The sequence below is a fragment of the Aquila chrysaetos genome, chromosome 25, assembly GCF_900496995.4.
Source record: "Aquila chrysaetos chrysaetos chromosome 25, bAquChr1.4, whole genome shotgun sequence".
NCBI classification, from domain to species: domain Eukaryota; kingdom Metazoa; phylum Chordata; class Aves; order Accipitriformes; family Accipitridae; genus Aquila; species Aquila chrysaetos.
The window spans coordinates 8,732,198-8,747,575 of NC_044028.1; the positions used below are offsets into that span (position 1 = coordinate 8,732,198).

A 15,378-nucleotide genomic window follows, 5' to 3' on the forward strand; every position below is an offset into this window, starting at 1 on the left:
GGAAAAAAAAATACCTGCTTCACTCAGTTGTATGCAAACAGCAATGCTTACATATTTTCTTATAAAACTGTTAACCAACTTTAATGGTTTATAAAACTGTGGCTGTGGTGCAATATAGGTTGTGCTTAAATGCCTCAGATTTTAGCTTTTTAAATTTATAGCCATGCTGTATGGTCATTAGCTCCCCTGCCTCCAGGGCAGTAGCAGGCAAGCCTGCTGCCTTCTCCCCAAGGCCCAGTCTTAACTCCCCAGGGCAGACGCTGCAGCAGGCTGAAAGCAGCACCACTGCCGCCACCTCGGGGAGGAAGCGTGCGCTAGGCAGGCCTTCGCTATCCTTTGCTAGTGGTAGCGACTTACCTTGCTGTACAGCATCTACCTCTTTGAAGAGCTATAAACAAGTAAGTTGTGTCACACCCAGCATGCCTAAACATAACAAGACAGGGTTTTAGAGTGCATTTTATTTTGTCTCCATATTAAGTATCACAGCAAGAACATCCACACAGTTATTCTCAACCATGTCATATTACTTTATAACTTATTTCTATGATTTTTTTTTAATAAGAAATGCTGCTGAGCCTTAAAAAAAAACAACTTAAAATAGTTGCACACTAGAAACAAGGAATCCACTTTTTTTAAAATCAGTAGAACTAGTTATACATTTTTGGCAGAATTAGATCAGTGCTCTTGGCAGTCAGAGCCAGTGACTAAGATGATGCCAAGGCATGAAAAATTTTTTTTTCTCCTCATTAAGTAGTTATAGTATTAGTTTAGTTTAAAATCAATAAAAGTAGTCATGGATCAACAAATACAAAAGACAGGTAGATGAAATAATATTGCACATGTATATTCAAGCAGCATTTAACCACAACATTTCCCTGCCCTCCCCCCCCCCCCCCCCCCCCCCAGGATACTACCACAATCTGTAAGAAAAATAGTGCAATCAATCAGAACTGCCTGATTAAAAACCGGCGTGGGCAGCCTGCCTGCACACTCCCACCTGCTGCAGACTTGTTCACTTACCCACCTCCAGCCGCTGAGAGAAATGGTGCAGCCTCTGGCGCACTGCACTGTTGCTTTCATAGCGCTCCTTTCCTACAACGCCCTCCAGGCTTTGCAAAGGTCGCTCGCAGGGCACTAAGGCAATGGCCTGAAGTGACTTTGAAGCAGAACTGGACTTTTTTTTTATTTTTTTTTTTTAGGTCTGACAGGGCTCTGCTCTAACGCATAGGCCAAGCTGTCCTCGCACACCCACTCACTGCAGTCAAGTATTCAGCTGACGCCTCGGCTCTCGTGCACCAGTGTACACAGGCTTAGCTAGAACTCCTCATACTGTTCCATTTTGTAAAAGCTCAACCTTCAGCATCAATGCAGAATCTGCTTTAACCAGCATAATGTTACTTGAGGTTGCTGCAGAAGCAAGGGCATTAAGAAAGACCCTTGTTTACTTTATGCAATGCGAGAAAAGTACCGAAATCCACTTCGACTTAAGTGGAATGTGTCTTGAATACTTGAAACCTGCAATAAAAAACCCCCACACCTCGTCTTCGAGCTATGGTTATACTACATTGGTGTTACATTCTTGTGTTTGACAAGAAATACACGATCCATGTTCCTGAGACAAACTGGTCAGAGCTTTGAGCACAACATCTGGCATGTGGTCTGTTATCATCTTGGGACTTATTAAAATGCTGCTGAAGACTGTTTCATTTGACCATCTTGCTGTGTATTTCATATCTGAAGAGCACAACCTAAAAAAAAAACCAAACAGGTCACAAATACAATGGCTCAGACTGTCAGAACTGGTGCTGGATGCCAAGCCTGAACAGACAACCTGGAGACTTTGGACCTTGCTCAGGGAGGAGTTGGAACCGTCTCACAGCAGGAAGGTGGGCTCCCAAGGAGCTACAGTTCTGACCGTCAGCAAACAGCTGGAAATGCTGCCATTCAATGTCCCTGAAGGCAGAACTACGCCAAATTGTACTACGCCTTAACAGTGAAAGCAGCTATCCAATAATCCTGCTCGAAGAAACATGGAATACAGTCTGAGCAAAGGGGGGTGAGGAGTTAAGCTCTGCACAGTCACATGGTTAATGTCAAATTTAGGGAATGAGTCACAGTGGTATCAGTAGGAGACTAGACACTAGATTTAATGCTGCACGTATGATGTATTTAGGATTTTATTTTACAGAACAGTACATGATGGGGGCTCTTGCGTGCTAGTCCAATTAAGAAAAAAAACATGATTAACTGCTGTGCTGTGGAGTAAATGAAGGAAAAGAAATGAATTCAGTAAAGTAGAAGAGCAGCCATTGAGAAAACCTGCCAGGTCACAGGTGTTAAAAGTATCTAACTTTTAAAACCAGTATTGAAATTTTTAAACATTAAAGATGTGAAGCTTAAATACAATACTAATCTACGGAATGGGAGGAAAAAAAGTGGATTCCTTCTCCAGCCCTTTTCTTCCCTCTTCTGCAAGTTACAGATTTTTTTTTTTTTCTTCTGTAAGATGGTCTTGCGCAAGTTACAGATGCTCTTACTTCTGTTTCAGAATGAAACAAGGGATATCAAGTACTGTCTGGCCTGTGGGCTGTTTGCAGTTGTTTTGTCTAAAAAAACCAACATCAACAAAACACAAACAAAAAAACCCCCACCAAAACCCCAAACACAACACTGTCCCACCAAAATCACCATCACCAAATCCTCACCCTTCCAGCAGTTTCAGCTTTTCTGTTGTCTTTGTCTCACCTTCCTGCATCCACAAAAAAGCAGCAAAGGACAGGAAACTAGAGGCTGCATGGGCGCACTGGTTACTGGGGCAACTGGACCTCTCCAGTCTGGCCAGGCCCATATTACAGGCAACATTTTGCCTCTTTCTCATCACCAACATTCACATGACTACTTGATAACTACGTATTCTGTTATCACTTCACTACTACCAGGACATAAGACTGCAAGGTCTGCAGTCTCAGGCAGGAACTGCAGCATGCCAAAGCTGAACTTAACAGTCTTGCTGTTCAAAATCATCCCTTGAGCACTAGATGCAATATCTGGGCAGAATAAGGCACGCAGGCATAAAGAGAAACAGTTTCCAGGCCTTGAAGTGAAACAGAAAGAAGCAGGGAGGCACAGAATAAAAACTGAAAACCTGGCTAATGTGTAATAACCAAAGATGGGTATTGGAGATGCAGATGAGACACAGAGCTGGAAATATGTACTTTGAACGCGAGAAGCAGCTTTAAGTAGATTTTAGGAAAACAAGACAGTGGTATTCATTATTCTACTTACCTCCTAGAGCTGGATTCTTCTACAATATGGATAATCTTTCCAGGAAGATAAAGATGAGGATACTGAGGTGGTGAATTTAAGTGCGATTCATCCTCAAGGGCATTGTATGAAGGTGATCGATGAACCATTAAACTCTCCTCAGCTAGAAGTGGCTGGGTGAGGGCATCTTGGTTTCTACCATCCAGCTCAGTTGGGAAGTTATCTGGATCTCCTCCAAATACTTCGTACCAACATCCACGCAGCAAAATCTGGTACTGAATTCAGAAAGAAAAGCAGTCAAATTGAGGTTTGGCATCTCTTCAAATAACTTATTTTAGTTGTGTGCTTGCACGCGCATCACCTGAAACTACAATTAAAATATTGAAAATGACTGTATGCACAAGCTCCCCAAACTTTTTGTTTGATAAAATCTTACCAAATTTTCCCCACAGTAGTACCTATTTCACCGATATCTAACCCAAGCCACTAGTAACACTACAGGAAACATTACAATCTTTATCAGTTGAATTATTCTGCGTGGATTGTGCTCTGCAGATTTACATTTTCTTGCATCTGTAACTTCTAACTGTCTGTTATCTATTCTGTATTTACAACGTCACGCAGGCCCTCCACATGACTCCTCATCCTGGGACTACATGGAAATCTTGTGGGTACAGCAGGTTTAACTTTACGTGTTCAGAAATGGCAGTTTTGAATCTTTAAGCCACTCCTCTATACCTCCGGTATCATCTTGCCTGACACCACACTGTTCCAGCACTTTCAAAACTGAGTTTCTCACTAACAGTAAAAGAAGAGACAAGCAATTAACACCGTAACAGAGAAATATTTGCTTTCCCAACAAATTTTGAAGGTAAAATTTAAGTAAAACCACTAATTTGTTTACTTAATGATACTAAATGGTTATTAAAGTAAGTAATCTTACTGATTTTTCATAATTTTAGCTGGTTTGGGTTTTTTTTCCCCCCATTTGCATTTTTTAATAGTTTCTTTTGTCAAGAAAACTAGCAAACAGATAATTTCAGGTCTTGGATGTGATGCACAGATATCTTCCAGGTCTTCTTGAACCTTCATTTCCAACAAGACAGCTTTATAGGATAAGGGACTAACACAAAAGACACTGAATTAAAAACAAACGCTTTTGTTCCAAAACACAATTGTAACTCTCATCATTAAGATCAAAAATACACACACTAATTGTCACTTCATTAAAGCTGGGGCTTAACCCAGGTAACAATTCCACTGGCTTTTAACTAGGAACTGCATTTAGTTACCTTGGGTCTGTTGCAGTTTGCCACAATTCTCACTATTCTCCTTTTTAAGTCCTCCATGTTGGGCATACTTAACCTGTTTAAACACACATAGAGCAAAGTAAAGAAAAGCCTCCTATTCTCTGCAATCTAATGCATCCCTGAAAGAACCATTTAAAAATATTTCCATCTCACCTTGCAACAAGGTCCTTTCCAACAATGACTGAAACAATGAAGTGCTTAGTGTAATCTGCAAGTGATTTGCTTAAAAACAACAACAAAAAAAGACACACTTTAGATAAAACTAAAGATATAAGCACACTTTAGTTTTATGATGATCATTATCTTCAATAAAAATACAAATACGTGGCAACAGAAGCAGCATTTGCAGTCAGTTCTTCAGCAGGCTTTCAGACCTACTTGCTACAGATGACAGAGTAACTTCAATGCTGATTGTAACAGTATGTGTAGATGTCAAACAGTCCAAGCTAGGCTAGTCAGGTGAGCATTTTATTGCTGAAACATTTATTTTAAACTCTAATTATACTATCTGACAGAATTCACTAGATATATTTCATTCTGTAATATTCCCCCAAGAACTCGACTGTAACTCAAGATGGAGCAAATCTAATTCCAGTGGAGAATGTATAAACAAACTCATAACACAGTCAAGCCCAGAGTTATCATCTAACATATTTGTCAACTACCTTGAAGATTTTTACATCTTAGACACAGAACCAAATAACAGAAGTCTCTTACCTTAACAGTCCTCCTGGAGGAGAAAAGGCATAACACCTTAATGTCGGGAAAGAGTTCCTGAGCATGATCGCCAATATAGAAGCTGTTCCACCACCCAAACTGTGACCAACTATCACAAGTTTATATTCCTATAGACAGAAAGAGAAGACTGAAACATAGACCTACACAGAAAAACCTGTGTGTAATTTTTCTGGCAAACCAAATTATTTGGAAGGTAACTTACTGGAGCAATTGAGAAAGCCTGGTTTAAAATTCCATCATTTATTAGCTTCCGATAGATGTAGTTTGCAGCTTGAGTTATTCCCTACAAGACAGCATTTAAAGTTAGAAAAGAAGGGTATATCTAATCTGAAGTGTGATACATGTATACTTTAAATACAACACCATCACAGAACAACTTTCTTTTTGCAAAGCTGGTCTTCCCTTTTAACATGCTCCTGACAGAGGTCTAGTTATAAACAAGTGGTCTTGTATGTAATGGTTAAAAAGCTTTTGGAATATTTAATAAGGACATAAAGTCTGACAAGAGGATTACAAATTCTACCTTGCAGTTCCAGTGGCAGTGTTTGATGCAACAACCAAGTCACTGAAATAATTTGTGCAATCCATCTCACAAGGAGAATACTCTTCTGTTTAACTAAAGGATCCCAGGTGTTTATAGTTTTCTTACTGCTGAGATGATTTATAAACAGCTACAGACTGCACACACCTTATGTACAAAGCCATTCTCTAGAACATCCTCCAGTGTCAAGTCTTCACAATCTGCTGACAGATCAGTGAGAATGTCCTGTGAACAAGACAGCTTTTGTCAGACCTCTCTGCAGGGCTTCATGGCTCACGGGTCGCACTCTCCTACTCAGCATTGTCATAGGGACATCATCAAGCTGACCTCCAAGTTGGTAAGCAACAAAACACAACCCACCATAAATCACCACCCAAGCAAATATATACAGCAATCACAATTCTGATTCCAGCAACTACTTCCAAGCTGCAAATACAGACATTACAAATGCACCTCCACTCACAGTGAAAAGGAATTACCACTGCCTACCCTCCATGCTCTCTTCCAGTGTCACAGGGAATATTACCCATCCAAGGGCCAGAAGGCTTACAACTTAAGCCTGGAGGACGCATACCTGGGAGTGAGTTGTTTTTACATGTGCCAGTGTAATACAATTTCCTCTAGATACTAGGAGTTTGCCTATTTCTATAAAGCTAATTATATATATCAGATGGATGATACCTCAAAAGACAAGGTTCCTCTCACTGCAACCACAATAGCTTCTTTTTTGTGATCCAAAGCAACAAAAAATGGAATCTCATAGATCTGGAGGGGAAAAATGTAATCAGTAATGACACCAACTTTTTATAAGAGTAAGCATTTGTTCTCACCTTCTGAAAGCTCTCTTATTGAACTCTCTTTATTGTATTATGGAAAGAAGCTGAATTATTTTCTTACCAAGTTATTATAAGTGCCTTTATTGCAATACTGAGACAGATTTATGTCAATGGTTTTGTGGCTGTTCCTTTAGATTAGGGGAAAAAAAACCCAAAACAGAACTGAATGTTTCAGGGCTTGTTTCCATTTGGCTTTGCATCTTGTATGTTATAAATGCAGAAAGGCAAACTAGAAACTTCACCCCTTGCTTTCACTGAATTGTTTACCTTGTTATGAAAACTGATATGAATGAAGTCTCTGTACTGCAGTCCTGTTATTCTTAGGATGGATCCAAAGTGAAAGTTACGACGATCGCTGCCAGTTATATCAGTATCTGTTGGTCTAGTTCCGCAACTAACAAATACAGAAGAGAAAAACTTTAATGTTCAAATTTTTTCCTGTTTCCTTTCAAGGAATCAAACTCAGTTACATTTGCATAAGATTTCTGCCAGGAATCAAATGCTATTTTTTTTTTTAATAGTACCAGTAGTCTGATACAAGATGTTACCTCTGACCACAAACTGGTTTTGCCTGAGCAGCTTGCCATACATTTTCAGTTCAAAGACTGGCAAATACACCGTTGCTACAGGACTATGAGCAGAGCAAACAATGCGGTAAGAAAAGAATTCTTAAGACTACAGGCCAATGACAGAAAACACAAACAAGCAAAAAGAAAATTCAAAACAAATTCTGTACAGCAGGCTTATGTCAAGTTTTATCCATTGCATTATGTGATTTTTCTTCCAAGTAATTTATATTTCAGTAGGTTAAATAATTTCATGCTACTAATTAAGAAAATCATGGTTACAGTCATGAACATCAGTGGTCACTTAAATATACAGTAATCCTACACAGCATTATGCATACTTCAATACTGACTGTAGAAATTTTTTTGAGTAAAGAGGGAAAAGGGAATAATAGGAAGCTGGAGGAACAGGTAACTTTTGCTAATTCCTTTAAGACAGGGAAAACTGTTGATACAGTTTTATTTTTTTATATATATATATATATATGCCCAAAAGGCAGCTCTAAAGAGCCTCATTTTAAAATGCTTGGTTTAATTCCAATTCTTCCTTTGTCATTTTGCTAAATGATTTTTATTTATCTCAATCACAAACTCTTCTTAAGAAACAAAAGCTCATCTGTTTCTGAGGGTGGAAGGATGTTGGAATTTTGTTTCTGCTTTGATGTTTGAATTTGTGAAAAATAACTCTACCAGTCAAGCTCAGGTACTCCCAAGAGTGATATAATTTAATGCAACAAAAATACTGCTATTGAAACTATTTTATTTCTGTTAACGCTAGTTCAATAAAAGGAAGCTATGTGTTTTTAAGCTCTTGATTGAACCTACCAGTCACCATTGAGCTTACAGAGTGCAGTAAATGGGTTGGTGTATATGTAGTAGGGCCAGCCATAAGCAGCTGCAGCAAACAGCATATAGTGAGCAGCATTCTCCAGTTCAATATCCAAATCGTCTGTCTGAAAGGACACAGGGAAAGAAAAGGAAGGAGAGGAAGGAAGAGAGGTGTGTTAAGGCAGCCCCAGAATAAAACCTGAACACAGACTAGTGAAAACCAAGGCGTGATGAAATATGCGCTATCCAAAAGGAAAACCTCAAGGTCTAAGAGGAACTAAAAATAGCCACTTGTATTCCAGGAAAAAGTCTGTGTTTGTTTACATAGCTACACAGCTCACCAGTCTTGAAAAGCTCTCATTAAATTAGTTTCTTCCAATACTTATACACTGATAAGCTCAAGACTGAAAACAACATTCACTCCAAATATGTTACTTAAGGATGTCAAAGGAATGGCTGAAGAGTCTGTAGCACATCTCTCTGGTAAGGACTTTTAAAGCATGACCCTATCATACTGGCTGGATTCAAAAGGAATTTGATACAAATTGTTTGAAGTAGAATTATATACTTCCATGAAACACAGACCAAAAGAAGTTAAAATAATTTACAAAGGCATTTTACCATAGAAGACTAGCAAAAATCAATTAGCAAACTGTAACGTCTTTTTGCTTCTTATCTTCTCTGGATATTTCCAGTAGACATAATTTAAACAGACCACAGTACTAAAAGACTGGCTTTTCAGTTCTATGCAAATAGTACTAAATAATTAATTTTCTCTCTGTTCCCTTTCTCTCCCAGCTCTTCAACAGTGATCAAGTGTCCTAAATGGTTCCTTTTTGTACTTAATTCCCCATTCGTATATAAGTTCTACTTAGGCAAAAGCAGACAAATCTTTTGACTGCAAACTCATCAAGATGTTTTCACTGCATGTATTATTAATTTAAATTGTTGTGAATTTTTATAGTAGTGTTTAACCTTGTTAAAAACAAAAACACAACCAAAAACGCCTTGCACAAAGAACTGCATTTCAGTTTGATCTGGCACCGCTTACTAGAGTAATTGCACCAGAGGCTGCAACAACCCTATCTTACCACAAGAGATGATGGAGAATGACACAGGACTTCTTCAGGCTCTTTTGGGCAACTTTCCATTTTATCTTGCTCTTGATGGAGCAGAGTCAAACCAGCTGCTATGTCACTTGGCACCAGATCAGTGTCCTGTACAAAGAAATGAAAGAGCGCTTAAAGCCATCCCACGCCTCAACATGGCAAGACTATCTCCTAAGAAAATGCACATGGAATTCTATTTTTTCAGTTTATATAAATACATTTCACTCAGAGACAATGTGCATTGGAGAAACAGGTTGCAGCAGCATCTAGCCTCCCACCCTTCTGTATATATTGAATGCTTTCTTCAATAAGACCGACGATAATTCTACACATGAATTTCATCACTTAACAAAATACCCAACAGAGGACCCGCTCAGCCATATAGCAAATAAAGATCCAGACATTATTGATCACCATTCTACACCACTATGTGAAAAGCTCTATGTGAAAAGTCCTCTACAGTGAGAGCTAAGAAGGATTTTACACAGGAGAAGGCTGAAGGGCTTTTATTCAACTATCTGGGACAGTCATCTCTCCGTATGACTTACGCCCTTTACCCTATAAACCACTGAGTAGGCTGTGGCTATAAATCAGCATACCCAAGTACCGCTTGATAAACAAGACCTACTAGTCTGGAAATCATGAACAGATTTCAAAGTCAACATTGAACTATGACTGCCCAAACAGTAGTGACATGAAATTGAGCTAAATCAATGCTATGCAGACTCCAATTTCGCAGACACTCTCTGTTTCCAAAAAGCAACTTCCTGCATGTGCACACTCTAGTCTGGCACGTGCTCAGAAGTGGCTCAGAACGGGAAGACTGCCTTAACAGACTGTGGGGCTCATTTTTTTTAATAGTCAGAAAGTAGTCCAATTCTTTGCTATGGGTATGACTCCTTACTCATCATCAGTAGGAAAAATGCCTGGATCTTCACATATTGAGGAAAAGAAACTCACCCTTGTTCTCCTGACTAGGTGCCTAAGGAGAAAGAATACTGTTTTCTCACAGCCCTTCATGCTTGTGAAGGGAGAGAAACCTTTGTTAAAGGGAAGAAAAATCAGTGTTGTATACCTTGTATGGGAATCACCTTTAATTTTGAAATTGGCACATTCAAAACCTGATTTCAAGACACAGGGTAGCAAGGGACCTCTAGGTGAACAAAGGTACATGTGTGTTGCAACATCTGCAAATTCAGAGTTAGTCAAAACAGAACATAAAAAAAAGCTTTCCATCTTACTGAAAAGTAGGCGCGGAAAAGCTCTGCAATACTTGTAAAAGCCACTCGATGGTCATCATCTTGCACAATACAACAACACAGTAACCTGATTCTTTTTTCCCAGACTCTGGTGGCAGTGTTCTTCACATTATATAGCAACTGCCCTGACTGACTGCTTTCCAGGTTCCGATTTACACTATCGGTGAGGTAAAATGTCTTTTTCCCACCAAGTGGATCAAAGACGATTACAACTCCAATGATGGTAAAGATGATGATAACCCAGCTGCAAAACAGAAAGAAGTGGGATAAAATGACTGTGAAACCAGATACTCCTGATAAGTACGCAGGAAAACACAATGATAGATCTTGACAGACAGAAAACAAAGTTAGGTATGAAATACTGCAAGAACACCATCTGTTACTGTCTTAAGGGTGCATGTTCTGTTACCGGGTTTTCAATCCACTAGGCACAAGAACAAGGCTGTCAGCAAATTTCACATAGGGCACCAAACTCAAAATCACAGCCCTGTGCTTCGGAAATAGCAACCCAGAGGTGTGAAGGCTCCATTTTTCACTACCAGTTAAGTGATCTAGTTACCACCCACTTCAGATTTAGTTTTCTACATTGCCATCTATCCCTCTTACCCTTTCCGATCTTCACCTCCTTTCCCTCACTTTAGCATGTGCGCTCTCAAGGCACGTAGCTGAAGCTTGTTTAGGGAAGGATACCAACTCATTCTAGCTGTCTAGATTTAAAAATTCTTCTCTCTTCACAATGAAAACCCTTCTATGAGAAACCACAATAATTTATAAGAAATATCAAAGTCTCCAACTGCTGGAAAAGCCTTCAACAAACACATACAAAACCCATGTAAACCGTATTTTCCATTTCGTGTACACTATCAAGCTTAGATTTGTGGGGAGGCACCTTTACCTTGCAATAACTGTCCCAATGATGACATTTATCACAGTCTTCTCGCAGCGCACGCTGCTGTCTGTCACCCATACAGCTCCTACAACAGCCCAGATGAATTCAGGCAAATAGAGAAGTAGGCGAGTATAAAGTAGCTTGGGAAGTGATTTTCTTGGGCCAGGATTAGAAATTGTTCCTGAAATTACAAGGAGAATTTAAAACAAGAACTGTTTATGAATGCGTCTTAAGTACATGAAATCCTACCTGGATATAAGAACTTTCTGAGCTTTACGGAAGCAAGAAACTTAAGTAAGAAACTTAATTGAAACTATAAAGTATTTTCATACTAACGGAAAACTATCACTGAAAAGAAAAACAACAATGGGTTTATAGCTGTGCTTCTTAGAATCTACTCTACTAATACCCAAAATCACTCTCTAGTCAGACAGTTCTGCAGTGAACTGTAGTGCTGTGCCCAGCATAAGCCAAAGCCGCATACTGAAGCGTTGGCTCACCTACAGTTCCTTATGACTTTTAGTGCCTGCTTTTATTATTATTCTACTTAGCTTTTAGTTGGCTGACTATTTCATTTTTAGATGCTACTTTGCTGGGCTACAATGAAATTCTGTTTACTCAGTCATGAAATAGTAATTTAATTCCCATTTTTATGTAGAACAAAAATAGGACCATTACCAGGACAAATACTGCTTAGACTATTTTCTGTATTGTTAGCTTACTAATAACCTCTTCCTTTTAGCAATCTTAGGCCATAAAAAAGGGAGTAATTTTTAGCCAGCTCAGCTCCTTAAACCAGTTTGTTGATCACAGGCTTATGAGGTGGTGGGGCGTGCGTGCTCATGTGCAGGCAGGGAAATTTGTAAAGGCTTAAAACACTGCAGAACAAAAACAACTTTGGAAACTATGTTCCAATTGTAAAGCTGTGGTTCACATCCAGTGACAAAGCTGTTTAAAAAGCCCTTGATCCAGTGGTCGCTTATTCCCATTCCCGGGCTGTAGCCTGTACTACAACAGCATGGCTGCTTACACAGATACAATCTGATGAAACTGTGGTTCCTGAAAACAACTTCTTTCCTTTCCCAGCACCACAACCCAGTGTACAAGTTCTCCAGTCAGGTTCACCACTGGCATCACTAACGCCCACGTCAGTACAGTGCAAGGGGTGGTGCAAGAACCATTGCTCCCAAACCCATGCATAACAATCACAGTCCAAGACAGCTCACCATTAATTTTCTTGGAAATCCAGCCTCAGAGTTCTTCCATGTCTTAGTTATAATGGCCTTGTAGCTATACTTTCATAAAGAACAAGGCTCTTTTCTCCCTGCTATTTAAAGTTACATCTCTCACCTCCTCAACTTTGATATAAATATAAACTGCTTAGCTTGGCTAATCTTCCTTTCCCTCCTCTGGAAACTGTAGGAAAAACAGTGGTTAAATTCAAGGCCAGAATTATCATCCACATCTCTGCTCTGTCATAGTTTCTCTTCATGCACTCTTTATGCTTCTTTCCACTTACATAATTTAAATACTCTTTTATTTACAGTGTGTTGTGAGAACGAATACATTAGAAATTGTGGTGTCTCATCTATTACTCCAGAGACCGCACACATATTTCAATCTTCCTAGCATTACTTTGATAATAAGGTGCCTCACCAGGAAAAAAGCTTTCCTAGCATTTTTTAACCCCAAATGAACCATTTCTACAAATGACTAGAAGTTGCATTGGGGCCCTTACTTCTGTTTAGCCGTTCACTTCAAGCTGTAAGTCCTGTTCTATTTAACAGTACTTACTACATTAGTTTTACTATGATATGTATATAGATCACTTTCCTATGTGTGTTTTTTCTCAAGCAACCCACTGCAGCTAATGAACTTTCACAAGACATGGCTAAGCCTGCCTATGCAAGGCAAAGCTAACATGATACTTCAGATGAGAAATTGGTTTTGGATAAATCCCCCTTTAGGGAGTTTACTCCTGCCAGAGAGGTTGAGCAGTGTTCCATTCGAGGTCATGTATTAATGGTGAATGTAGAGGAAGTTTTCAAGATGCTCCGATGGCAATGAACATGTCACCATTAGCTGCACTAAGCTATTGTGTCCATTCATTATTTTAGATTCCTGACTAACAGAGGTAATGCTATTAAAGCAAATACATTAATGCTGACAGACAGTTTCTCAAGTTTGACTACCATGAAAGCACTTGAATTTCTTTGCATTTTTTTAATGTCAACTCCAGACTAGAAAAAAAAAAATTGCAATCCTATTAGGTAAACATAAAATGTTATTATTAACTCTTTACCTTGCATACTGACGTATACAAGAGCAGATAACGCACATATTATAGAAGCCAGGAGAATGAGGAGGACGAGCAAGTAGCTGTGCAGCAATCCTCCCCCAGGACAGTTAAACTGCCCTTTATGAACTGTGTAAAGAGCAAGAATTCCAATCCACCTACAGGAAAGTAAGATAATAGAAGTTATAGCCGGAAGGGAAAGGTGCATACTGCAAAGCTATCACCTGACAAATAGTCTTCATCTTAATGAAACCATTAGAGTTTTCATCTTAATGAAAGCATTGCACAAAGACTAACAGAAAAAGAGTTGTTACAGAAGGAATTTGCCAGAACGAGATGACTCTACGAATACTCAGCCGAAACGGCAACAGATTCCCCCCAGATCCCGGAGGACCCAGGCGGACCTAAACAAAGGAACCACCACGTTACTTCCCGAAGTCGCGCAGCCCCGTTACCGCTGCCCGCCGGCGGTTACCGACGGCCGAGCGACCGCGGCCCGGGGCGCACGGCAGAGACGGCAGCAACCGGACCGGGCCGGGCGAGTCGAGGCGCTCCCTCACGAACCCGCCGCTCCCCTCCCCGGCCACCCAACGCCTCAGGAGCCGGGGGCGGCGCCAGGCGGCCGCAGGCCGGCCCCGAATCCCGCCCGCCCGCCGCAGGAGCCTCCGCGGGCGCGGAGGTACCGGCCTTACCACACCAGCCTGACGAAGAGCTCAAAGGCCCCCGGGAGGACGAAGTCGTCGCTGCCGATGGCCCACCGCCTGCCGAACACCACCAGACCCGGCATCCTGCGGGCCGCCGCTCCGTGACGGGCGCCCGACCACCGGCGCCGCCGTCCCGCTGCCCCCGCAGGCCACACCGCCCGCCCGCGGGCAGGCGCGACGTCACGGCGCCGCGACGTCACCACGCACCGCGCGGCGCCCCAAACCGCCCTGCGGACATGCCGCCCCCCCCCCCGCGCCGATTGGGTCCAGCCGCGCACGCGCCCCTGGGTGGCACCGGCTTTCCCGCCGTCCCGCGCGCAGCCAGTAGGCGGGGCTTTTCACCCAGGCGCGCGCGCGGCGGCAAAGCGACGCGGGAAGCCGGCCTCGCCCCGCCCGCGATTGGCGGGGAGGGGGGGGGGGAGGCGCATGCGCAGAGCGGGCGGCCACGAGCTGGTGACAGCGCCCGCGAAACGGCCGCGGCCGCTGCCCAGCGGCGTAAGAAGGTGACGTCAAGGACGGGGGATGACGACAAGAGGGCTCAGGGGTAAGGAATAAACCCCGTGCCAAGTACCTGCGTATCCCAGCACCGTGTCCGTCCACCTCGGGAGCTGGCACGCCCGAAGGATGGCACCTCGACCACCACAGGGTCACAGCTGGGCACCAGAAAACCAGCAAAAATGCTTAATTAACAGCTGCAGCAAATGAGGAGTCAGAACAGCAACGCGTGTCCTCGAGCTGGGAGGCGTCACAGCTGCTCGCCCTGAGCCCCAGCTGCTGCCTGTTACAGCAGCCCCGCTCCCTTCTCCCACAGGCCCCCGCGCAGTTCTGAGCGCACACCGGGACACTTTGCAACCAAATTAAAGGACAAAGCTAACAACAGCGAAGCAAATAACCTACCCAGATCCTGAAGAGTTCTCTCTCGTACCAACAAGCACAGATCTCATGTAGCCCTATGGCTACAGCTAGAATCAGGCTCTGGTATTTCATTATGGGGACAGACCTTGGTTTCGGGCAACTCTGACCAGCAGTGGGATACTC

The 15,378-nt window shown here is 41.8% G+C and overlaps 1 protein-coding gene across 2 annotated transcripts; it reads right to left on the reverse strand.

Annotated features, from left to right (window-relative positions):
* Nucleotides 1–443: 443 nt before the first annotated feature.
* On the reverse strand, nucleotides 444–14,818 carry DAGLB (diacylglycerol lipase beta). Of its 2 annotated transcripts, XM_030001579.2 has the most exons (16): nucleotides 14,813–14,818; nucleotides 14,329–14,437; nucleotides 13,643–13,794; nucleotides 11,347–11,521; nucleotides 10,434–10,695; nucleotides 9,175–9,300; nucleotides 8,081–8,208; nucleotides 6,957–7,083; nucleotides 6,535–6,618; nucleotides 6,001–6,078; nucleotides 5,515–5,595; nucleotides 5,292–5,419; nucleotides 4,728–4,796; nucleotides 4,557–4,629; nucleotides 3,286–3,539; nucleotides 444–1,748 (listed from the first exon to the last, which is right to left on the reverse strand). In XM_030001579.2, the coding sequence occupies exons 2-16, from the start codon at nucleotides 14,421–14,423 to the stop codon at nucleotides 1,556–1,558; spliced, it is 2,025 nt and encodes a 674-aa protein (XP_029857439.1). In that variant the 5' UTR covers nucleotides 14,424–14,437; nucleotides 14,813–14,818; the 3' UTR covers nucleotides 444–1,555. The 2 variants fall into 2 exon arrangements, with proteins under 2 accessions (XP_029857439.1, XP_029857441.1); XM_030001581.2 differs by lacking the exons at nucleotides 14,329–14,437; nucleotides 14,813–14,818 and adding an exon at nucleotides 13,905–14,279.
* Between the last annotated feature and the right edge of the window lie 560 nt (nucleotides 14,819–15,378).